The sequence below is a fragment of the Gouania willdenowi genome, chromosome 20, assembly GCF_900634775.1.
Source record: "Gouania willdenowi chromosome 20, fGouWil2.1, whole genome shotgun sequence".
Taxonomy (NCBI): domain Eukaryota; kingdom Metazoa; phylum Chordata; class Actinopteri; order Blenniiformes; family Gobiesocidae; genus Gouania; species Gouania willdenowi.
In genome coordinates, this window is record NC_041063.1 from 2,084,125 (window position 1) to 2,109,197 (window position 25,073).

General features: G+C 38.3%; 1 protein-coding gene across 3 annotated transcripts in view; it reads left to right on the top strand.

Annotated features, from left to right (window-relative positions):
* The window catches only part of LOC114453931 (partitioning defective 3 homolog), a 563,018-nt gene that overhangs the window by 479,390 nt on the left and 58,555 nt on the right, over nt 1-25,073 (top strand). Inside the window, exon 22 of one of the 3 annotated variants that reach the window (XM_028433954.1) lies at nt 13,914-14,091. The exons of the other annotated variants lie outside the window; for them this stretch is intronic. Coding sequence (XP_028289755.1) covers nt 13,914-14,064 — 151 coding nt within the window. The 3' untranslated portion in view covers nt 14,065-14,091. Of the gene's footprint in view, nt 1-13,913; nt 14,092-25,073 lie in introns of those variants that run through there. 3 annotated transcript variants of the gene reach the window in all.

Below are 25,073 nucleotides of genomic sequence, written 5' to 3' on the forward strand. Positions count from 1 at the left end.
TATAAAGAGCTGACTCCACACTGTAGGTTTTCCAATGCTGTGACAGACAGAATGCCAAATGTATTGTATACATGTACAAAATCAAAGACTTACGATTAAGCGTCGACTTACACCGCAGTCGTTTTAAAATCCTAACCACCTTAACGTCTTTTTTCAAACAGGACCAGTAAACTAAAGGCTGAGTCAGTATAGCTTCACATTTAAAGAAACAAAGCCTGTGAGCTGGAAGTTATTGCTCCTGTAATATATATATATATATATATATATAAGGAAAGGTCACCCTGTCACGAAAATAACAATCTTTCGTGCTGTGTGAAATGACTTTTAAGCTTGATGTGTTTCAATTGGAAGTTATTTTGTGCATTTGTATCTTATTACAACACTTCATTCAGAGTTATGGTTAAAGTAATAACTTCCATTAAAATGCATTGCTTTGCAATCCCCACCAGGAAGTGCTACAACATTTCATGACATGCAGCACAAATAAAAAACTAGTAAATATTGTGTCCTGTAGCACGTAAAATACGAGGGAATCGTGTTGTGGCACACAAAAAATTTACAATACAAGAATTTGTGTTGTTGGATAATGCAAAATAAGATTATTTTAATAATAACATTATAATAATATTATAACAATAACATTATAATAATAATAATGATGATGATGATTATACAAAATTATAAAATATAGAAAATTTCCATTTCAAAGTCCGTGTTGTGTCAGTGTCACGAACTTTGTGAGCGTGGGCTGACATGAAATAATAAATCAATCACTACGTTGATGTTATGCCATATGTTTGTCTCAGATTGTTCTACAGTCTGAAATGTAGAACGCAGATCTTTCTTCTTAACTCCCAAATGTGTACATTTATGAAAGTGTTTTCTCTGGTGATTATTAACATTATCAAGATGCTTTTTAGCTTTTTAGAAGCTATCGTGATCTTTTTAGAATCACGGCAAGTTCAAAACGTGTAACTTGATTTTATTATTCAATGACATTGTCATTATTAATGTCGACACCAGGTCAGGGTTTGACTTAATAGTTGTTTTCTCCTCTATTTTGAGGCTGTTAAACAGTGTTTACAGTGTGTGCAATGGTTTAAGAGAAAGATGATCCAACACAACATATTTAATGTTTATGTTTTTATTATGGGTCCCCATTAGATGGTACCATAGTAACCAGCTTGTCTTTCTGGGGTCCACAGAGACAACCATCAAATACAAAACTTCAATATTTCAATGAAAAATGAACTATTACAATTAATAATATACCCTTTTTTTTTTTTTTTTTTTTAAATTGTCAACACCACAGGAAGTGCAATCATTATGAGACAGCAATGCATATTTTGTTATTGCAATAAAAAACATTGATTTATTTTATTGCTTAATTGTGACCATCACCAGCCCTCCCTAAGGAAGGGTAAGAAATCTTTTATTATAGGGAGGATATAAAAAGGGAGAGCAGTGTTAGGGAATCCCCAAGGGCGAGCCCCCGGGCCAGACCTCAGTGGGGAGCACCCCCCCACCCCCCAGCCCATGAACAGGCCACAACCCAGCAAGACCGCGCAGCCCCAGACGGCACAAAGACAGCTGCCCAGGTCCCGCCCCCCACCGGACAGCGCAGGCCACGGGGCAATGCCCCCCCCGGCACAAGAGCGACCGGCGGCCGCCACCACAGGAGAGAGGGACCCCAACGGCACACAACCGATGCGGAGCAGCAGCCCCCAGCCGAAGGCGCAGAACCCACCCACCCGCCAGCCCGCAAATAGCAGGACAGACCCACCAAGTGGCCGATACCGACCTCAACCCCCGGAACAGCTAGAGCCGCATACGCCGGCACCCCCCAGCGCGCTCACCCCCCACACCGGCACGGCAAGCCGCCCCGGACCCACACGCCGCGAGGCACGCCCCCAAGGCAACCAGGAAACAAGACAAGCGCCAAGTCCCACTCACAGGGAAGGGGCACCCCCACGCTCCACCAGGCCGGCACCGCCCGGAGAGACCCCGCAAAGGGAGCCCCCAGCAACACCCCTCCACACCCCCCAGAGACCCACCGCCCCGCCATGCCCGACCGCACCCCCCGATCCCCACACGGTAGCCCAGCCATCAACAGACGGGCCGGGCCCCCACCCGACAGGCCCAGATGTGTGAATTTACCCACCACCCTGTTCTGGTGCCTCTCCATTCCCCAATGGGGAATTGTTTTTTTTAGTTAATTCATCTTGACCTGTTTTACTGTGATTCCAATAAAGCCATAAGGAATGAATGATAAGTCCCATTCATCCCACCATGTGGCTCTTGACCAGAATAAGAGCAGAACAGAACCTCTCCTGGTGTTTCTGTTCCACTAATGAAGTGTATCAGGAGTTACTCAAAGACCACAGATCATTCTTAAAGCATTTAGGAAGTGTGTTAATCCTTTCCCCCTTACCAGGTGCTGAGAGAAAAGATAACCTAGTAGACAATGCCAACGAGCAGGCCTCTCCATATGGTCCTATGTGACCATATGTGTGTGTGTGTGTGTGTGTGTGTGTGTGTGTGTGTGTGTGTGTGTGTGTGTGTGTGTGTGTGTGTGTGTGTGTGTGTGTGTGTGTGTGTGTGTGTGTGTGTGTGTGTGTGTGTGTGTGTGTGTGTGTGTGTGTGTGTGTGTGTGTGCTGCTAAGCAATGGAGATGATGGGAGGAACAGGCTATGAGGGGAAAACAAGTGTGAGTGAGGCCGTTGTCTTTGTTTTTGGAAGTCTAAATGGGGGATTAGTGGCTTGCTGATGTTGTCTGTCACTAGCCACGCAGTGGGGACCACCACTCTGAAGGGCCACGACTCAATGAAAGTGACCACAGTGAGTGTGGGCGGCCTGGCTTAAAGCGGCCGCTGACTGATGTGTGTCTGAAAGCTACTGGATCATTCCTCACAAACACTGCTTATGCTGTGCACATCAAGAGATTTACAGACATGAACAACTCGGTCCACAGACTTGACTCAAAGGGATTAAAATATGAATATTTGGTCATGTAAACATGAAAATAAACAATAGGGAAGTTGTATGATTATGATTCTGAATAAAATGTGAAACTTTTCAAAATTGGACAAAACCATTGCATCAGTGGAATTACTAGAGTTTCTGTCCCGTAATTTTTAATACTGTAATAGTCCCAAGACTCAGTTCTGTAACTATTTCCACTCGTTGTACGGAACGAAATTAGCTTCTAAATAGAAACGCAAATAGTCACTTTTCAAATTGCATATAGCCTTTATCAGCTGCCATTTAAAACATAGTCTTAAATCAGCAACATGGTGACCCTTCCTTTTCTAGATTTGAGCTCAAATATGGTTGAAAATTTAAATTTTAAATTATTTTGCATTTAGGTCTTCAAACTTTTGACAAGTAGTGTATGTGCTTGCTGAAATTTTTCTCTTTAACCGCAGAACGGTTATATTCAACGATAATGCAAAAATATCTAAAGATTGGGTCAGGCTAGGGGTGTGATTATAGGTCAGTTTGATACCCAGGAACATTGAGTTTAATAGTGTCTTGCATGAATAAAGAAGATCATATAAAGTAATTAGTATTGCTTCTGGCAAGAGAAAACAAATGGTTTGAGAGAAGGGTAAAGGAATTCATTCTTTTAAAACAGGAATTGCCATCCTCTACCAGAGGAGAGGAGTTGAGACACAACCCCTCTAATATATCTATACTCATCATCTCTTCACTCCTTGTATGCCTTAACGCCAATCTATCTGCGTCAAATGATACCAGGGAACTTTAGCATGCTAGTAACATACAACAGGTTAATCAAGGCTAATCAACTCCACTGGACTTAAAAACAAGTGAGAACTGAAGAAACCTCTTGGCCACACCAGCCTGTCATTGCCCGTTCCTGTTAGATCTATGAAGCTAAGCAGGTCTGGGCCTGGTTAGTAGTTGGATGAGAGACCACTAAGAATGCCAGGTGCCACAGTGGGGTGGCAGTCGCTCCAGTGGTATCTGTCATTGTGTCCTTGGGCAAGGCAGTTCACCTACATTGCCTAAAATGAACGTAGTGTGTGAGTGAGTGTTGGTGGTGGTCGGAGGGGCCGATGGCGCATTATGGCAGCCTCGATTCTGTCAGTCTGCCCCAGGGCAGCTATGGCTACAATAGTAGCTTACCACCACTAAGTGTGGAGTGAAAGAATAATACCTTAATTCTGTAAAGCGTCTTTGAGTGTCTTTGATAAAGCGCTATATAAAATTGATGCATTATTATTATTATTATTATTATTATTAATAAGATGTGAAACGTCATCAAGCCAATCTAAGATATGAGAATCCATCCTATTAAATCTCTTTTTGACAGGTCGGCTACAAGATTTAGGTGATTCGGTTTAGAGCAGACACTGTGACACCAATATGGATATTTAGGTTTTTAGGAACAATGATTGGATTTAGTAAAAAACAAGTTGTATCAGTAATGTTATAAATCAGTGTATTATAGATTTATGAAACAAGTTATTACTTTTAATTGTATTTAAGTCTTGTCAAAATGACCAAATGAATACACGCTGGCCAAGAAAGTGTTTATTTGAACAAGTGATTATGATTTTAAAAAAATTCAGAGTAATAATTCACAGCTCATTATCTGCTTTTAACATATTAGCATTGTTGTTAAAATGCTCTGTTTTTTTACCTCTTTTATAACTAGACTTGTTTGCCACTCACTCATTCTATCCCACTTAAAATACTGTCCAGTGACAGTATTAAATCTGATTTAATAAAGTTACAGGCTGCTCAAGTTAAATTAGCATTAGGATGTTCATAGAGCACAAGAGTCTGTGATATGCATATACTGTATGTCTACACGTCTGCTAATGCTACTGCAGAACAACATTAGCACCAATAACCCGTCTAGCCTAACTAATCAACTACTGAGAACTTCTGCACATGGTAACAGCAATAGTGGAGCTGCTGTTTCCCTCTTAGGTTTATAGAACTGTGGGAAAAAAAACAGTTCATCAAAAATCTACCATTAATCTTGAGACATCTTGTTGGATGTGTATCTGTCTAAATTGCATATACCCCCATTTAGATTCTAATGTAAGTTTGATTTTTTTTTTTAGTGTCAGAACTTTAATGTGTCTTAATGGCGTGCTTGTTTTGTACAGTTTTTCTATGTATTCTATTGCATTAACTTTGTGGGATCCCAGGGAAGACCAGAGGCTCAATCATGGGTCCCCAATGGGGATCCTTAAATAAACTAAACTAAATTATTGATTTTCTTTGAAGATCCTTATGTGTTGAAGGCTTTATTGTTCAGTTGCAGATCAAGGCAAACCTTTAAACTGACAATGCCGTGCCAACAAAGGCGGCGGAATGACCTCCTTCCTGACCCTAGATCCCATTGTGCGCCTCGGTATGAAAACAGCCGCTATGATGGTGGTGGGGGGGGTGGGGGGGGCGGCTGTCACGTTACATTCATTATAAAAACCAGATAAAAGTGCAGTACAGCATGCCTCCCCAGTTACCTCACCGCCCACACACAGGCATTCACATTTCTGGCAGCCCCTATTGTAAATACCCTGTTTCATGGCTTCACTGTTTAAGAAAGAGGAAAAAACATAATCTGTAGAACTTGGAGCGTCAACTTCTATTTGGCAGAGACTAAAGACATTGAGGTTTCTTTGGTCCTTTGTACATTTGTATTCATACCTGAATTGCCAACAACAGTGTCAGAATACAGAAGGCCTCTTGAAGCTGTAACCTATATTTATATGATGGATTCTTTCATTATGGATTTGTTTCTTGCATTGTTTTACCTAAAATACTTGAGTTTGTCAAACTTTTGAAATAGAAAAGTTTGAAAGTGTGTTTATGTCTAATATTGCTCTGTGTGGAAGACTTACTGGCACTTTGTGGAAGCATGGTTTTGTCTGTTTGCAGACGTCAACGTATAAATGACTGAAAGAATGCAATTCAAACACAAAAGTAGAAATAACTGGGTAAACTGAGACACTGTGATTGCAGCCTTTCTTTCTGTTCTTTTTTTTGTGCAGTTTGTGATACTCTGCTTTTGTCAGGGGGAGAAAGAGGGGCGATATGGCGATAAAATTCCATGCTGAGTGTGATGGAACATGACACAAAGGTGGCTGCTGCTCCACAGCTTTTCCACTTCTCCCTCTCACGCTGAGTGAATGTTTCCTTTCCTGCTATTTTTCTACTTTGCAACATGAGCAGCAGAGATACGATACATGTTTCACTGCCACTTTTCTAACAGAAGGTGTTGAATCACCTTCGACTGAGCCTCTTTCATAATGTTCTTTAGTTGAATGACCCTCAAACACTTTTAGATTTTAAAGGGCCCATGTTAAGCTAAATGGACTTTTCTGTGTTTTAAACATGATAAAGGTCTATTATGGCTTCATAAACATGCCCAAAGTGTTTTTATCATTGATTCCATCAATCGTTAGTTAGAGGGTGATTTACTCCTTTCTTACTACAGGGTGAGCACAAACACCTCACTACAATTTGATGACGCGTTCCCACTTTGATGACAAATTTGACGCGGCACTGAGCTGGAGAAGCCACGCCTCCAGGAAGCTCTCTGCAGTGATGACATGTAAACAGACACGCCCACGAAGGTGAGCATGTCAGCGTCCTTCGTGCAGTGCTATGTATGTAATTTCTACATGTATGTAGCGGTGAACGCCCCGCCCCCACGCTCTGTCTCATGTACAGTATATAAAGCAGCATGAGCTCGGCTATAGAGTGGGTGGGAGAAGGGAGGGCCGTTCTCTGACCTTACGTCACCGTGCGGGGAGGAGGAAGTCAGTGTCCCGTCTATAGACACGCCCACTCATGAAAGTAGGCCGCAAATCAGCCTGTTTGTGTAGAGTTGCTCAGAAAGTGACTTTTCAGAGGCTAAAACTTTGGAAAACAGGTGAGTTTGGGAAAATAAACCTCAAATACAATTTTTTTGGGGTTCTTAGAACAAATGGAGATGGGTGAAAAATAGCATGATATGGACCTTTAATATTAGCACCCCAGCTAATGCAACTACAACTATGGCTAGGGATATGTTTGAACATTTTTAAAACTTTTCTAATAACGGGTTGGGATTCAATACACTGGCATTTTGTCCACCGTTATTCTAACCATTGGGATTTTTGATTTTGTTTTTAAATCTTATTGAACATCTCCTGATAGAGCAGTGTATCCACCGCACTGTGAATAATACCACATCTATTCTTGCCAAAGGGGAAGATTGTTGTCTTTTAATCCGACATTGTATGTGTAATGTTTGTTTTTAAAAATATTTTTTACTTGCTTTTGATGCAATCAGTGGTTCAAACTTTGGGAGCATAAACTTACTAGTCACACTCATAACTTGTCAAAGCTGGGACTGGAAATAAAGTGGCAATGTGACCCCAGACACTCTTTTATTAGAGATGAGACGATACACTGAGTTCACAATTCAATACGCAATATTGAGATTAATAATGATATGATAATAAATGACAGAAAAATATTATTTAAAAAATTAATTCAACGTTGAACTCTATGAGCTTTTCAAGTTTCAAAATGAACCTAAAAAAATAAAAATAAATACACTAGATTTATATTTTTAAAGTGCAAATAAATAAAGTAAATAAGTAGAATGAAACAGTATTTAGATTTATGTGATTTATTTATTTATTTCTATAGTTTTTATCATTTACAGCCATTTCCTGCTTGGTGTGGGAACCAAGACTGACTCTTGTATTTTCAGTTCATGTTCAAATCATTTCTATCATAATTTTGTGCAATTTTGGTGTCATTTTGTGTATTTTGTTTGTCTGCTTTTTTTTTCTTGTGCAGTATATTTTTCTCTTATTTTGTGTTTTTGTTGTTTTGTGGGTAATATTTAGTATGATTATCATTTTTAACTCAAAAAAAACATTATAAAACCCCATATTTTCAATCATTTCATTTGTTATTCCCCCCCCCCTCCCTCCCTCTCTCTCAAGCACCCCATGTAGTGCCATTGAGTGTACCCATATTTGTAAAAACACTGCTATAGACTCTAAATAAGATTTATTATTATATTTAATGTGTGTTTTGTAACCTTTTCCTGTATTTTGGTTTCACCCAGTCTAATTTTCTTCAGTTTTTTTGGCTTTAGAGCCATCATGTTTCATGTGTTCATTTTGAAACATAACTTGTGAATTTTCTCACACTCAGGGAGATGATTCCAATGTTTATTTGAAACGATAGCAACAGTGAAACCACAGGTTCATTATTTCCTTTTGTTTTACTCACTCACTGAATATGAAGTTAACAGGATTACTTTAGTGACTGCTGCTTTCTATTAAACATTTATCCTCATGATCTATTTTCTTATGTTTTGTTATAGTATTTATACTTTACTTTAGTTGTGGATTTTTTTTGGCTTAATTCTTTTCTTTGTTTAGATTGTAACTCATTAGAAAAGTACTTGGTATTTGATTATGTTCGGCATGAAGTAACACTTTGGTTTTTAACTGATTTTAAAGACAGTTGGGGAATCATTTTTGCCCAATATTTATCAAATTGATTCTTTTTTACATTAATGACACAGGAAAACTCACTTTATGAAGCGTAGTGCTAGTCATAGTAGTCTGAAAATATGGAACTGCCACTTTCCTTTTTATTGGTGAATGTTGGCTTTATAATGCCTCTGCACAACATGAAAGAATTAATAATGATCATAAAATGTCAAGTTGTTGTTTTTTGGTGATTATGAGTGTCCGTGGGCCTGTGCTCCCTGCACTTTAAAGATCAGGTTACAATGACCACCTTGTCCTGCAACTGTGGGAAGAACAGTGTAAGACAAAAACCTTTGGAGAGACGTAACACAGCCTGTTTTCACAAACCCAACCACAAATAAGCGCTAAAAGTCATCGCACAGCAATCTAGTCAATTAAATGTTGCAAAGCCTTAATATGCGTCATGTGTCATAAAAAGGCGTCTGTTTATGAGTTGAAAAGAAAAGTGACGCAAAGAGTTGAAAGGAGCACCCTGAGCAACTGCATTCCTGGTTTCTGGCTCTCGTCAAACATTGTTTCATTTGGAATCATGTGATTTTGCTCTGATTAGGGCTTTTTCTACATTTTTGCACTTAGTTTGAACATTTTAATTTCATTACAGAGATGAAACAGAGAGGAAAATCCATTTACAAGCCTGTTTTTCCTTTTATTTATTTTTTTTTTTTATTTATTCAGTTCATTTCCGACTTTTCCATTTTAACTCATGGATATGCTCTTTATAGACTAAAACCTCCAAAGTGGTTATGTCTCCATCTCTGATTTTTTTTTATATTTAGAAGAAAAAGGGATTTCCAGTTCACGGTTGGGCTACGATAGCAATTCTTTTCACTTGTTTTGATCTTAGGTAACAAGTAAAGGCTTCCGCAGACGGTAGAAGATGCTGGCAGCGTGGCACGCCGGGGAAAGTGGCTTTGATAGTTGAAATTAATGAGGCTGGATATGTTTGGCTTCGCTCATTATGCCTACACATAGACCCTAAACCCTGGGGGCCCCCAGAACTCTGCGTCTTGTGTCTGTGCCATGATCTTACCGTCTCCAGATTCAGAGGCGCTCCCACCTCTTTTCTCTGTTTCCTTTTCGCTACTTGTTTCCTGTCTCTGTCTGTGCGTGTCTCCGCTCACACCTCCCCCCATCTGTGCTTGTGTGCCGTATGGTAGAAGGAGATAATATAATCAGCTGTGCATTGTGAGAACAATGAGCACGTGGGGTTGGGTTGACAAGAAGCAGACTTCTCTTCAAACGCTACCTTAACATACCACTTCAGCCCTGTTGCTGAGGGAGGCGTGGGGGCGAAGCGTCTCCAAAGGTTCCTCACTCGGTCAAAGAAGCTGAAAAAGAAGATTTTGTTTGAGCCAGATTGTATTTGTGTGTGTGTTTTTCTAGAAAACTAGTGATTTAATAGTCGTACCTATATGTGCGTGTGTTGACAGGCTTGAGGTTGGTCCTGAGATAAAGCAAACATCTGTTAGTCTGTTCTTATCTCTGGCACAGCGGCTGGCACGCCGTCGTAGGAGGCTCCATCTAATCAGAGCAGACACACAGTTGTGTTGGGGGCTGGGGGTGAACATGGCTGCCAGCTCACTGGCCCATCCTGCTTCAGAGCTGGCAATTTAATTTAAATGCAGTCAATGTTTATTATCTGCTCTTACTCTTTACAATCTACATTTATTTTTTGCAGATTAATGACATAAAGCAAGTATACATGATGTGCAGCTTCTTAAAAATACAAACTGATGATACATAACTAACTGTAGAATGTTTTGTGTTTTTGCAACCATGAACTGTGGTATTTAAGATTGTTTTTGAAGGTCTTATCTGATCTACTATTCTTCTACTTCACTAATGTGTTAATAAGGGACACCCTGTACCTGATTAATTAATGCTCATGCCTGTTTCCTGCTTTTTTTTTTTTTTTATTGATGCTCTTTCTGTTCTTTTTTTTCAATTCATATTTCTTTGTTTTCATCACTGTATTTGCTGTTGTTGTTTTAACCGGTAAAGTGTCTGATTTTCTTGAAAATCTAATTTACACAAAATGTGTTATTATTATTATTATTATTATTATTATTATTATTATTATTATTATTATTATTATTATTAATAATAATAATAATAATAATAATAATAATAATAATATTGTAATATAACTTCAAACATTTAGCGTTAGTGTTGTATTTCTATTTAGATCTATTTCTGACGACTTACGGTACTTTAGGTCTCATTCGCCTGAGAAATAAATCTCTTATTTTCAAACGTAGTTGCTTGGATAAACATATTATTTTGTGCAAGAATGCAGTTGAAGGAATTTGTCAAGATTTTTGCATGTTTAGCTTTGAAAGAGTTCCAGACATCTTGTTTTGGTCAGTCAAATGTATTGAAAATATAAGTAGAATTAAAGGGATAATGCTTTTAATGGTTCATCTTGTCTGTCTGTGGCACACTGGTGAGCCTTGCTGCCTCTCAGTGCAGGGATCGTGGGTTCAAGTCCCACTGTAGACCTCCAACTTGTCTCCATCATGCCCTGCAATAGACTAGGGTCCTATGCAGGGGGTTACACCGTCTTACGTCCTTAGGTTTCAGTATCCCCTGTGACCAGGTATAGAAGACGAGACGGGATCTTGTCATGACTTTTAAAATAGATTTTTAGTCTTAAGTAGTCTCAGTTGGTCTTGGGCTTGGTCTTGACCCCAAAAGTCTTGGTCTTGTCTTGGTGCATTCTGATCTCTGGCAAATCTTGCATAGTGTCATCTTGAGTACAGCACTACTGACAATGATTTGACTACATTGTAATCTTTGATCCTGTAAATGTATCCTAATTTCATCATTAATCCCATTCCGTTAAAAAGTTGCTCAGTACTGATTGATTGTAGCAGTGGACAAAGATGTATAATCAAGACTTAGATGTTAATAGTGCATTGGTGTAAATATACACACTTTGTTTAGTCATTTTTTGTAGCAGTTGATTTCTATCTATCTTTTAGCAGTTCAACAATGTCAACTCTTTCTAACTGGCACAAGTCAAAAATAATTCATTCCATTAACCTTGACGTGGATTGTGTGATATTGACTTCAAGGCCTTCTCGATGTGTTCCATGATTGATTCAGGTCTGCTTCCATGTTTTAGCTATCGAGAGGATTGGTTTTGCTTTGCTTACTGTGTGTGTGTGTGTCACGGTAACTAGCAGTGACATTGGTTCACAGTGCAGTATGGATCAGGTCTGTAGGAGGTCTAATGAAACTTAGTTAGACCTGTAACCACGTGTCTCCATGCATCGCTCTGCCAATCATACGATTGGATGGGGTTGATACACAGCCACTGTAACACTCAGTGAGGCTTCGAGAGCACCCGAGGTACGTGACATGTGCACTTTAAACACCAGTACAATCAGGCCCAGTCAAAGCCATGCTTGTTCAGAGTTTTACATTCTTTACATTTGTCCAAAGGAATAATTGAACTTGGACATGGAGGTACTATTTATTTGTTTGTCTGTTATTATGATTATGTCGTTAATCGATTTTGGTGAAATTTAAACCAACGTTATGAAAAATTCCATGAAATTTTGAGGGGATCCAGATCAATATACTGAATCTGGGTGTTTCAAAAATAAATAAATTAATCCCTTATATCTTGGTTCGTAATTGACTTCGTTATGAAATATGACTCATTTATGTCAGGTTGGTTCCTTAATGAATCCACTGAGTTTCATTTGAATGGGATCTGGATTGCGAGTTTCATTGTCCATCCATCCATCCATTTTCAAACCCACTTGCTCCTGTCTCACAGGGTCGCGGGGGTCTGCCGGTGCCAATCTCCGGCTCTCATTGGGCGCTGGGCGGGGGTACACCCTGGACAGGGCGCCAGTCCATCGCAGGAGTTTCATTGTGATTTTTCAAAGCAAAAAGAAAAAGAAAAGGGGATGTCCTATACATTTGAACCTACTGTGTCTATTAATGGGAATACACTGTCTTCCAAGCATTTATAGTGTGATTGATCATGGTACCATGATCAGGATCAATAATCTAGATCAGTGGTTCTCAGACATTTTTGGCTCTAGTACTTCCTTTGTCTTATTTCAAGTACTTCCTTTGTCCAACGACAACATTTTGCTCAGAAATCTATTAAAAAACTATTATAGAGCATAATAATAGAATTAATAATTGATAACACACATTTTGGAGAAAATCGGATATAACAGTATTTAGTGCCTCCTGAATAGATATATTTCTATAGTTTTTATAATTTCTGGTCATCTCCCTCCTGGTGTGGGATCAACACTGACCCTCGTATTTTTAGTTCATGTTATAATCAAGATCATTTCCATCATCTTTCTCATTATTATCATTTTTAGATAAAAATAAAACCCTGTATTTTTAATGCTTTCATTTGTTAATTTAGCTCTCTCTCTCTCTCTCTCTCTCTCTCTCTCTCTCTCTCTCTCTCTCTCTACCCCCTGTAGTGCCCTTGTCTACCCCTAGAGGTACACATACCCCCATTTGAGAAACACTAATCTACTGTAGATAAACCCCCGCGACCCTGATAAACGGGAATAAGCGGGTATGAAAATGGATGGATGGATAATCTAGATAACTGTGAATATCTGGCAAAGAGGAGATTTGGTGGTTTGCACTGTCTGAGTGCTCTTGTTGAATATCCTATGTCTCTTAACAAACTTTATACTAAAATTATTGTTGTTTAGTTTTGTTTTATTCCAACTGTCATTTATTTCACTTGAAGAGAAAAGCCGTCTTTACTTCACCCTAACTGTAAGTCAACAATGATTATTTCACCTACTCATCTCAGTAATGAAAATGTATTCCATCTAAAGTAGCTTCTATTCATTGGCATTAATTCACATGTGATCATGTGAGCTAACGGTTGAATGATGCGTCATTGAACAAAACTCCAATGGGATTCAAATGACGAGGTTAGAACAATGAAGAAGGTGATCAATAACATTTTATTCAAAAAAAAAAAAAAGAGAGACTGAATAGTTCATAACCGTCACCTTCACTACAAAATGAGCAAAGTTTCAATTTCTTAAGTGACTAAATTAGCTCTGGAAAATTACTCACATTTATTCTAAATTAGATGCCAGAAAATGATAATACCCTTTTAACCAGCGATAATGGTACCCATCTGTGGGGTGCTTTTTCCTTGACTTGCTACCTAATGGGGCTCTCCATTGGCTCCTGATTCACCGTCTTCCCTTCCAAAAGTCAAAAGTCACACACCAAACCTCTACATAATGACTTAATTAATGCAATTTTCTTTTTTAATCCTGACCATGACCACTCTGAGAGGGGGACCTTTGACTTGTGTACCTCAGACCCTGCTGCCTCTCTAATGCTGAGTCTTAACATGTGTCACTTTCACTGCAGCACCGCCTGTTCAGATGAATACCAAGAGGAAACCCTGCTTGTCAGAGGAAATTATAGCATCACATCTCATGTTGGAGAAAAGCCAGAAGTCTTCTTGTTTACACACATGTCATCTAACGCTGGACTTGAAAAGACAGACTCTTTCTGCTAAGCAAACATTCAGGGTTTTAAGAGATTGTGGTGAACTGAAACTCTGTGACTTAGGGGAAAGAACGTGTCCGGAAGGGTTATGGCAGTCCTGTCAAAGCCGGTGGGGAGAGAGGGAAGCTAAACAGGCGCAAAAATGCTTCTGGTTTGTTTCCAAGTTCCAGTGTCAGTCTGGACTAACAAGGAATCTGTGCGTTATGTCCTGTGTGTTTTAACAGAACAAATGCATGACATATTGTGGTTCAAACTCAAATGGATGGGTAGTTTGCTTTGAAAATAAAACATGTTTGGAAGACATTTGCTGCTTATTTTCCTTTAACATTTTCCTCAATCTCATCACTGCTGTTCAAAATCACAAATTTTAATGTTTGATCCACCCAAATGTGGTATGTCCCTGTTTTGCAAATTAAATGACATCCTAACTTGTAATTTATTCTTATATTTTCAATCATACTCAAATTACTGATTTAATTTTTACAAGTAAGTGTTAAAAGTCCATACTAAGATCATACATCCGAGGCTATATAGTCACATTACGTTTAAGATGCAAATTCAGACCTCTGTTCAATACCAAAGAATACTCAGAATTGACAGAAAGCTGCTTTCTTTTTCTTTCATTATCTAATTACATCATGTGAATGTCCCTCATAAGACATGAATTCATGTTGGGTGTGGGATACATATGTATGTGTATATACGTATATATGCATATGTGTGTATCCATAAAATGAAGAGTCCGTCCTTAAGAATGCTCCACTGTAAAGTGTCTTGAGATACCATTGGTTATGATTTGGCGCTATACAAATAAAGATTGATTGATTGATTGATTGACATGTAATGCTTTGAAGAAACTCCTCCCTCTTTTGTTTGTTCTTTCACAACATTCAACAATGGAGCAGCAACAAGTTGCCGAGCTTTTAGTGGTTTTAATACCTTGTTTTGCATTGTTTCAGGTTTGTGCACTCTAGGTCACCGCCGGTACTTCCTGTGTTTGATCTGCTCCGAGAGCGGTTGTGTTCACTGCACTCTCAATTGCTCTAGACTTTGCTCCGAGACCGACAACAGCAACCGCTCTAAAATTTGCCGTTCACAGCTTTTTAACCGCTCTAGGATAAGAAGTGTTTTCTCTTATTTGTATCATCTCCATGATTATTTCTGCTATTCCACTTTGACGAGACAGTTGTTTCAGACATATCTTGACTAAACTCATCCAGGAATACAGGATTACTCTGCCCTAACTCATTATTCAGGTTTTGTGAAATAGGCTATACACGCCTGGTACTGGATTGAAATAACTGATTTCACTCACCTTCAGAGTTTTACTAGGGCCAATGGTTCCAGAGTGAGGTATTAGGTGGAAAACTATATCTTGTACAAGAATTTAAGTTTCCGCCTCACTTTCCAAAATCAAGTTACTGAAAGAAAACTTTAAAAGCAAAAGTGATAACGTTGAATCAACTATGCTCTGAAGTTCCACCTTCCAGGGACAGTCTTTGTGTGTCAGTTGAAAATGTTGCAAAGCAGTAACTAGGACCAAACCTTGGACTTTGAAACCTTCCAACTCGTACCTCTGGGGGTAGGCAGGCATGAAGCAGATAAACCTGAGCCTTCACATCTTTTTTCATAGTTCTCTGAATAAAGCTGTGATGTGGTTGTTTGAAAAACCTTCATTTCAGGTGTCCTGTTGTGAGTCATTGATGTTACCTTATAAAAGTGAGTGCTGTGTGCTGTGACAATCTACCATGGTAATTGTTTCTATAATTAACACACTTTGGCCAAGGACTGAAAACCACCAGTGGTTTGATAGTCCCTCAAAAGTTCAAGTTTTTTCAAAATTTATTTGTTTATTATTTTAGTCGGATTTAAATGATTGTAAGAAAATAAACAAGCATCACTAAGCATGGTGTATTGACTTTACCTCCTCTATGGTGTTTCCATGGGAACCTGAGGGCTTGTTGGGAGTCCAAGTTATTTTGTTGGACGCTGGGTGAAGTACTTGAGCTCTGGTAGCTATCATCAGTGTGGAACAGGTGGCAGGTTGTAAACTATCAGCCTCTCCTGTTCACAACATTTGGTGCTTGTAAATGGGCTTCATCGTGCTGTGCACGTCCTCAGGAGGACTGAAACAAGCTCTCAAGCACAGTTCTACACATATTTACAAGTACAGTAATATACACAAGATAAATATAGAAAAAGAGAAAATAATTATTATACTGAGTAGGAATGGGGAGTATTGGATATATAATAAGGTTACAATTAATGTCAGAACAATTGTAATAAAAGCATTGAGATCATACTGGTTATGTAATTCGATTGTTGAGATGACATTGCTTAAAAGCACATTGATTCGCTTTGTGTAATAAACGACCTTGCCTTCATTTCTTTTTGTTTCAAACTGGGACAAAAAAGACGAAAACGATTTGTGTACAAGGAAACCCCAACAGATCCATGTACACTTACAGCAATGCATAATACGTTTGATCCAAAAAGAGTGGAAAAAAGAGAGTTATTGAATCCCACTCCCATTTCTTAATTATACAATTTTAACAAATTGATTCCTTAGTCTGTTTGGTCTTCTAATCATATACAAAATAGATCAGGAAGACTGGCTAACTAATAATCTGCATGATTTGCAATTATACAGTAAAGTTCAGTAAAATACCATCAAGGGTTAACATTATGATAAAAACAGGCCCAACCTTCACCTTCTCGTTTGAATCTTATTTTAATCAGCTCATATACTGTATATCTATAAAGAACCCTAAAGGTGATTATTTCCCAGGGAAATACAATGGTTTCATCTGTACTGGTGGACATAATTGTGGTTGTTTTATTTAGCAAAATAATTACTTCAGATCTGTTTTAGAGAAATGAACTTAAAGAACTAAACACATTGGAAACATGGACAATACTGTAGATTCATCAAAGATAATGTTTATACAGTACACATTTACATTTTTTAAAACAATGGCTCGGAGACTCTTGGATTATAAGACCTGAGTTTGGGAGATGCTGTGTTCAATAGTATGGATACATATAGAAATACTTTATATCGCACAAACACTAGCAGTATATGTAAGTCGAATAAAATAAATGTGTTAGCTGCACATGCTAAACGGAATGTCATTTTCAGGTTTAAGTTTATCAGAAAAGAATCTATAAAAAGCTATTTAGTCTAAATGTTTTTGTCTTTCTTATCTTGTTGATAGCCTTCAGCTGTCTCTCTGTGAGTGTGCTACATGAATGCGTATGGGTGGAGGTAATTGCTTTTGAGTCTTAGCAGGAGGGCAAAGCATAATGTTTGGAAAATAGCAACCAAACATGCTCTGATCCCCCAAAGACCTCGGCTTCTTCTTACAGACTATTCATATGCCACATGGTGTGGTGCCAAGCAACAAGAACAAAAACAAGATTTCACACACAGGAACTTCTTTCTATTCCTGTTTGTCCTGGAGAAGTTACATCAGCTAATGTCTCTGAATACATATGCAAGTCACAGTGCTTGATTACTTCTCAATGCTTTTGCTATTATTGAAATTAGCACCAGATCATGCACATGCAGCTCTTTCATAGTGTGTCTCCATGAAATGATCTACAACACAGTTCTGGAGATGTAGTTTAGGTGGTTAAAGATTGTTTTTGTAATTGATTTAATCTGACTGCTGAATGTCAGATCTAAGTTGATCAGAACACCAGGGTTTGGGACTTAGTCTTCAGCTTTTAAAGATCGAGACTCAAGGTACTTGCTGAAAGCAGTCTTTTCTCTGTTATGAAAGACAATCAACTCCATCTTTTCATGATTTAGTTGAAAAAAAGTTTTCATTATGTGACAGCCCCTTCCAGGATGCGTGCCCAAAAGGATTGAGGGGCTGCAACATAAAAGACGCAGAACAGAAATCAAGCTTTTTAAAGTATTTATATAAAGTCATTAAATGTAGAAACATAATCACAAATAACTCAACAAAACAAAAGGGACTGGATATCCTGGCCAAACTAAACAAAAGTAGGAAGGACACTGAGCCTATACAGGGTCATCGCACTGAGCGTCCACCCACTAAACTACAAAAAGTACAAAACACAAAATCTAAAGAAACATGAAACAGGACTACCAGAAATCTAAATGTATAAAACTGTTGAGTGTGGAGCTGAAGAACTCTCCCCACATGTCGAATGCTGTTCCTCTTCTCTCCTGGTCCTCTCAGCCCTTTTATACAGCTCCTGCTCCCTCTCCACCTGATTACTGATTGGAATCAGGTGTGTTAGCTCCAACCATAACACTCATCCAGCTGGTAACCTTTTCTAAGCAGTCCCACAACACCTCTATATGACCATAGTCATCTGGGTTCAGTGATAGATATAGGTGTGTGTCATCTGCGTAGCTCTGATAATCAACCTTACAGTTCTGTAAAATGTGTCCTAAAGGAAGCATGTAAAGGCTAAACAGAAGAGGTCCAAGAACAGATCCCTGAGGAACCCCACAGGACATTGTTAATTTGTCAGATTCAAAGTTTCCAATGCTTACAAAATAACTTCGCTCCTCCATGTAGGACTTTAACCATTGCATTACTTTTCCATTTAGTCCAACCCATGTTTGTAATCTGGGCAACAGGAACAGGAACTTTTTGTTTAGTTGTGATGTCTGCATTTTTAATTCAAGTTGGTTTTAGGTGTTTAGTTCTCTCTCCAATTTGGTACTTGTTGAATTTTTTGTATCTTTATGGACAATCTTGACTTGTACTTTGTTGTTTATATATGTTTATATTTTCTCAGTAGCTTATCATTTTTAAAATTGTTTTGTACTTTGACAAAGTTTTATTGTCAATATTGCCCTTCCTTGCAGTCCCTGTTTTAAAGACTTATTACCTTAAAGTCATAAAATATAGATTTCACAGTGAAATAAATTGAGAAATGCTACATTCTTACATAGACAGGAACACACATTTGTAAACATGACCATGTTTATTGGGCCCATTTTAAGACACACAATGTACTTGAGTACCTCAGGTGGCATGGAAACTCATGATTTTCATCATATATCCGCTGACCTTCCTAAAACCACATCACCAACACTTAGACACACAATAATTCCCATAACAATTTGAGACAGGTGTGTTTTGTTTACTGCCATGACACTAGAGAAGAAGAGCAACAAAACAAGGGCCTTGTAGGCTACTTATTTACCCACACACTATCTGCACTTCAGCATGCACAATTTGCTCCGTGCACACTTCGGCGGCCGTATCCTTGCTTTTACACGATTCGGATCCAAACAATTTATACTTGTTTGAACATCCACACAGACCACGTTTTTGCGTAAAGCACAGCCTTCACACATGTACTCACACCTGACACATCGAGCAGTGGAAGCACACTCTTTCACAGTCCGAGGTGGCTTCATAGCATGTGATTTAAAGCTCATTTTGTTTGTTGCAATTGCATCCTCTCCCATCTCGGTGCACTGTCCACTGGTAAAATAACAGGCTCTGGGCTCTTCCACAAAACCCATAGGACCACACTTGAATCATTGCTACAATTTGAGCTATCAGATCATAATGGGAGGATGAGATTGCCTTGCTTTTCCTCCCAACATGTGTATGTGTGACTGAATGTGTCCATGTAGGGGAGCTAAGCAGTTTTGTATTTTCCAGGCCTGTAGGCTTAGGTTAATGTGTTTAGATAGGACAAATTTGCGCCTCCATTTTCAAAAAAAGAGGTAAAGGTAGTTATTCTTTGTAGCCCTGCTGCTGTTTCACATCAGAGCTTCAGATCTTAATTAGCTGAAAAAAACCCCTCATTTACTCCTTTGTAAGCTGTTGCTGTCTCCTAATTATAGCTCTTACAGAGCTCTTCCAGCTTTAATAATGCTGTTTATTGTATTGTTATTTTGTGTCTGTATCTGTAACTGTTACTTTGATATATTTGAGTCATTGTGCAGCTTGTCTCTCACACTAATAGGTCAGGATTTCAGTTTGTGTCGATATCAAACTTAATTCTCTCACCAAGAAAACGTTTCCATTAAAAAAAATGTTCATTTTGAAACTACTGCTATGAAGAACTTTTTAAAGGAACATTAAGCTCTGCCTATTTCAGAACAATTTCATCAACTTCAACTCTGCTAAAAATGTCACGTATTAAGTCATGCATAAGATTTTTTGTCATACTGTTGTCATCCGCGAAACACAAATAACAAGTAAAATAAAGTTGTAATTCTCAAACAACCCAAGTAAGAGCTCTGAACTGCGGCCATGTTTGCTGTGAAGCCACGTGGAGAAGAAGTGCTGCAGCCAGACTTATCAGAACACAACCATGGACACAGCAAAGTGAAGAAAGTGAAACATTTTTTACTTTTCACACACGAATGCGAGTGAATCTGAGCATGTGTTGTAGATAAACATTCCGGTTGAAGGATTAATTCAGCCTTATCAATATGAACCCTATGAGCGATGAGGAAGTAGTCAGCCCACTGTCAGAACAGCAAATAAAGCTGTCTGTGCTCAGACTGTAGACGAAGACACACTGAAATGTACAAATACAGTTTATATTTGAGCTTTAAAGTTTATATTGAAGGTATTGAAGACTTTGGCTTCAGCTACTGGAGCCACCTTCAGGCTCGAAAAGAAAAACTTACACCACTGGAACCATCATTTTGTTGGGCCACAGAATTCAGTGACAGTAATTGGTGTAATGTTACATGTGTGTACATATGATGGTTCCTAAGCTGTTGTCAGTGTGAGACCAGACAACACTATGTTTTCATCCAATGGCAATAGTTAAGGCTTGGTAAACCGAAATATTTGACACAACACTTGCTACATTAAAGCTGCTACATAGAAACGTCTCGATGTTGCGCCCAATCTGCCAGAAGCCACGCCTCTAATTTTCTGCATGCGCATCGCAGAAGATAACAAGGTTGCATCAGGTCACATTGATATACAGTAGGTCTATGGGTCAGGTAAGAGCCAAAATCATATTTACCTGTTTGTTGTTGTGACGCACAGCTTTGTTTCCGTGCACAGTTCAGCATTCACTTTGATTGACAGTCTCAAAAACAGGAAGTTTCCAGTTGTATGGGGGTCTATAGGACAAAGGAGGGACTTATATACATTCATGTATATGAACGACCACCGGCAGTAAACCATAGTAAAAGACTAGTTAGGTATTTTTTTGCATTTCAAAAGAATGATACATAAACATAGATTTCTCAGAAACTCTGGATATCAGCTTTAATATAATGTTCGACCTGTGAACCAGAATGCAATAGTGCTGCCAGGTGAAACTTTGGAGTTTGTGCTATTCATAAGACACCCATTAATTTAGTTTGTGTTCATTTTGTTTTTTTGTTGTTTTTTTTGAAGCGATGAAGACCAGAAAATGGCAGTCGCCCACAATGAAAGATTTTGGTTTTGTTGGGAACTGCTGCACTGGGCTATCACTCGTGTATTGTGTTTCATTACAATAGTTATTGTTGTGTCTATTCACCATTGTACAAGTTAAGTCAAATTTTAAATGTTTTGATAATATATTTTCAAATTTACAAAATTGAACAATGAAATAGGTACGGTATATGAACCACCAGTTGACCAGCTGCTACCGAAGCCTGCAGCCATTTATCAACCACGAGTAAGAAAGCAACGCCGAAACTACCATGTCGCCTTGTCGTAAGTTCATTTTGAACCTGGTTTTTCACTTTGCAAAAGTAGAACACCATTAAAGCATTGTTTTATGTAGTAACTCTGCCCTATATTTGGTAATGTCACACTATTTTCAGCATTTGTTTTTGCTTTGTTTTTGGAATTTTTCTCTTTTTTCCACAATCTCCATGCATTGAACACAAATCCCATGTATGGCCATTCTCTGAAAAGCAGCCCAGCAATGTGAAAATGCTAAATTTAAAGTTAAGACAATAATGTAAAATATTTCATGGACTTTTCTTTTCCATCACCAGCTACATTAGAGAGATCTGAACTACATGATTGGCGGCAATTCCTTTGTGTTGAAAATATTGTATTATGTGAGTTTTCTGTTTCTGGTTAATGTTGGTCATTTCTGTGTTGTTTCAATGGTTTCTGTTCCATCTTTTGTGGTTTTCTGTATGGGTCGTAGTAGTTTAATCCTCTATAATCCTCTGCCTCACAAGTTTTTTTTTAATTTTTTCAACATATTCATAATACATTTACATTTGCATCATTTTTGTTAAAGCTATTTTTTAATCATATTTATTGCATATAATGGTACGTCCACATTTTTTTGAGTTGACATCTCACTATAGTTGTGGAACAGAAAATTATACAGTAAAAAAAGAGCAGAAGAAATGGCCCCAGGTCTGGAGACACTGTTATTACATATCTGCCAGTGCCACCACAAGAGCAGCAAGGTCAATTTTTCCTCCGTGAATGGAAAGTAATTTAACATCAGCTTTGTAATGGCAAGCCTTGGTCAGGGTGGCGAGCACTCTCTTTTTTTTTTTTCCCCCCCTTGGGCTAATGATCGCCTTTGACAGAGAAATGGCCACCGCGCTTTTCACCACAGCCCTTATTCCGCTCACATTGATCCCTCTGCCTATTTTCACACAGTAATGGATGGCATTGTCTCCCCCTTGCTGCTGTTAGTACAAATAATTACGAATCAATATGCACTCAAGGCCACACATCAGAATATAATTTTAACACATGATTTATTTCTACCAATGCTGCACTGCCCTTCCCATCTGCACAAGTCAATGTTGGGTGGCTTTAGTGAGCGACTCCTACGCCTTCCCACGGGATCAATCAGCGCAATCAGCCCTCGATTGTCGCGGCTGAATGAAAGGAGCTACACTGTGTTAGTGCACCGACACCAACATGGCTGTTACATCACTGATAGCAAATACACACCATGTATTTTAATATTCATCTATTTATTATAACATTAAACCTTGAGAAGTTAGTGTTGGATTATTGTTTTTATACAACGTATTAATGCTCATCACCAACTCTATTCAAAGTCATTAATAACAATTGCACAATATATTTTGGGAGTGTAACAATCCATCGATCGGGATCGATTTTAATCATTGGTTAAGCTTTGATCCAATCAAATTGATGGAAACTTAAACCATCGTTCAACAATAAAATAAATATTTTTATTTAAATGACTGAAAAAGTTTCACTAAAAAAACTTCAAAAATCCTGATTTTGTTTCTTCTTCTGGTTTCAGGTGAAATTTAACTGACTGTCTATGATATTGATTAATTTAATATTGATTAAAGGGCCCTGAATCAAATGAAATTGTGGCAGACTTTGTGACATCAACAAGGAATCAATATAATATCGTATCATTATTATTACTGGTAATTTACACATTACCCTAATAACTTATTACATGTGCAAACTTTTAAACAATACATTAAAAAAATTACACTCTAAGAAGTAACACAAAGAGGGTTAAATATATTGTTGATGTATAATCTTTTATTCAATAACACATTTTAGAAATTCACAAAATGAAATAAAGATGTTTTAATTAAATTAAGAATTGTCATTTTTTATTAATATTTATTCAAACAATATGTAGATTATACTGCAAAGACAGCAGGACAAGACAAATATTAGATTACGATAAAAAAAAACATGTTTTTCATTGATAATGTTCAATAATACACATTGTATTTTGGACTGACAAAAGGAGGTTTCACATTCTGAACTATGTGAAAAGATACATTTTGACAGGTTGTTGCTTAAGGCAGTCCAGAAAATAACAAGTATGGCACAAAGTTACTACTGCAGTCAATTTAAAGAGTCTTACTAAACCATGCACACTCAGTAAGGTGCTGTTATGTTCGAGGGAGGAATTCTTTCTGGCAGTTTCTTTTACTAACAATTGTGTTTATGGGATTGAAGTGGGTTTAGGAAGAAGTTGGAGGCTAAAATAGAACAGAAAGTTAAGCGGCACATGGTCTGCTTCCACCTTTAGGTACAAGTCAATCAGCGCCATCCTTCCATTGGTTTAGGTCAGTGGTTCCCAAACCGGGGTGCATGAGCACACGGATTTAACAAATGATTACAAATTGTTGGGAAATGTTCCTAGTTCTTTTTTAGGCTTTTTATTTTTTTTTAGCAAATTCACCACAAACTACCAGTAATAATGCATAATGCTCAATAAATTACTTTATGTTCTTGTAATTTATTTAAACAGGATTTTTTTTATGCTGTAGAAGCCATTTTATCACACTTCTGGCAATAGGAGACAATAATTAGCTACATTTTTACAAAGGAGATGCTATTTATTTGCTATTGAAGTCATCACACATACTGTAAGTTGCATGATATATTCTTTTTAAAAAATTTACACTTGACAAAAATGCATGGGACAAAAAAGATTGGGAACCACTGATTTAGGTTATTCTGTGATGAGATCTACCCCCCCCCCCCCCCCCCCCCCAACCACCACCACCACCACCAACAGAAACACTCCATCTGTCAAAGCTCTGTAACTGTTCACCAGTTGAAATGGGAGGCCTTGCTGGTGAGATCAAAAAATACTGTTGGGAAATGTTTGACTTTTCCAGCACAGGCACACTTTCTAAGGTACAATCCTAGTCTACACAATCAGGAAGTGAGAGGTACATGAACTCCATCTACACCCTATAAACCCCTGAAGGAACTCCTGCACACACTGGACATGAACTCATAGCAGAGTCATCATGTACAGCAGACAAACTGGAAAGACCTGAAGGCAGAGTTTTCACCAGTACAAAGCCAACATTAGGTGTTCGATGTGTTCTGGTCTATTAGTTGTGCTGAAGTGGAACAAGCAGCTGTTGGAGGTCACGTTAGGCAATCAATGTGTTTCCTGTGTCAGATATAGAAACACGGGACAAATAAAGGATTTTTAGCAAAGCTCGTCAGCAGAAGAAGAGATTCTCTTTGATAACTTTCTACTGCTGAGACACGAGTCCATCTCCATTCTGCTCATCATTTCTATCTCTTCACACTCTATCACTATTTCACTCTAACTTTTGATCTATACCTCATA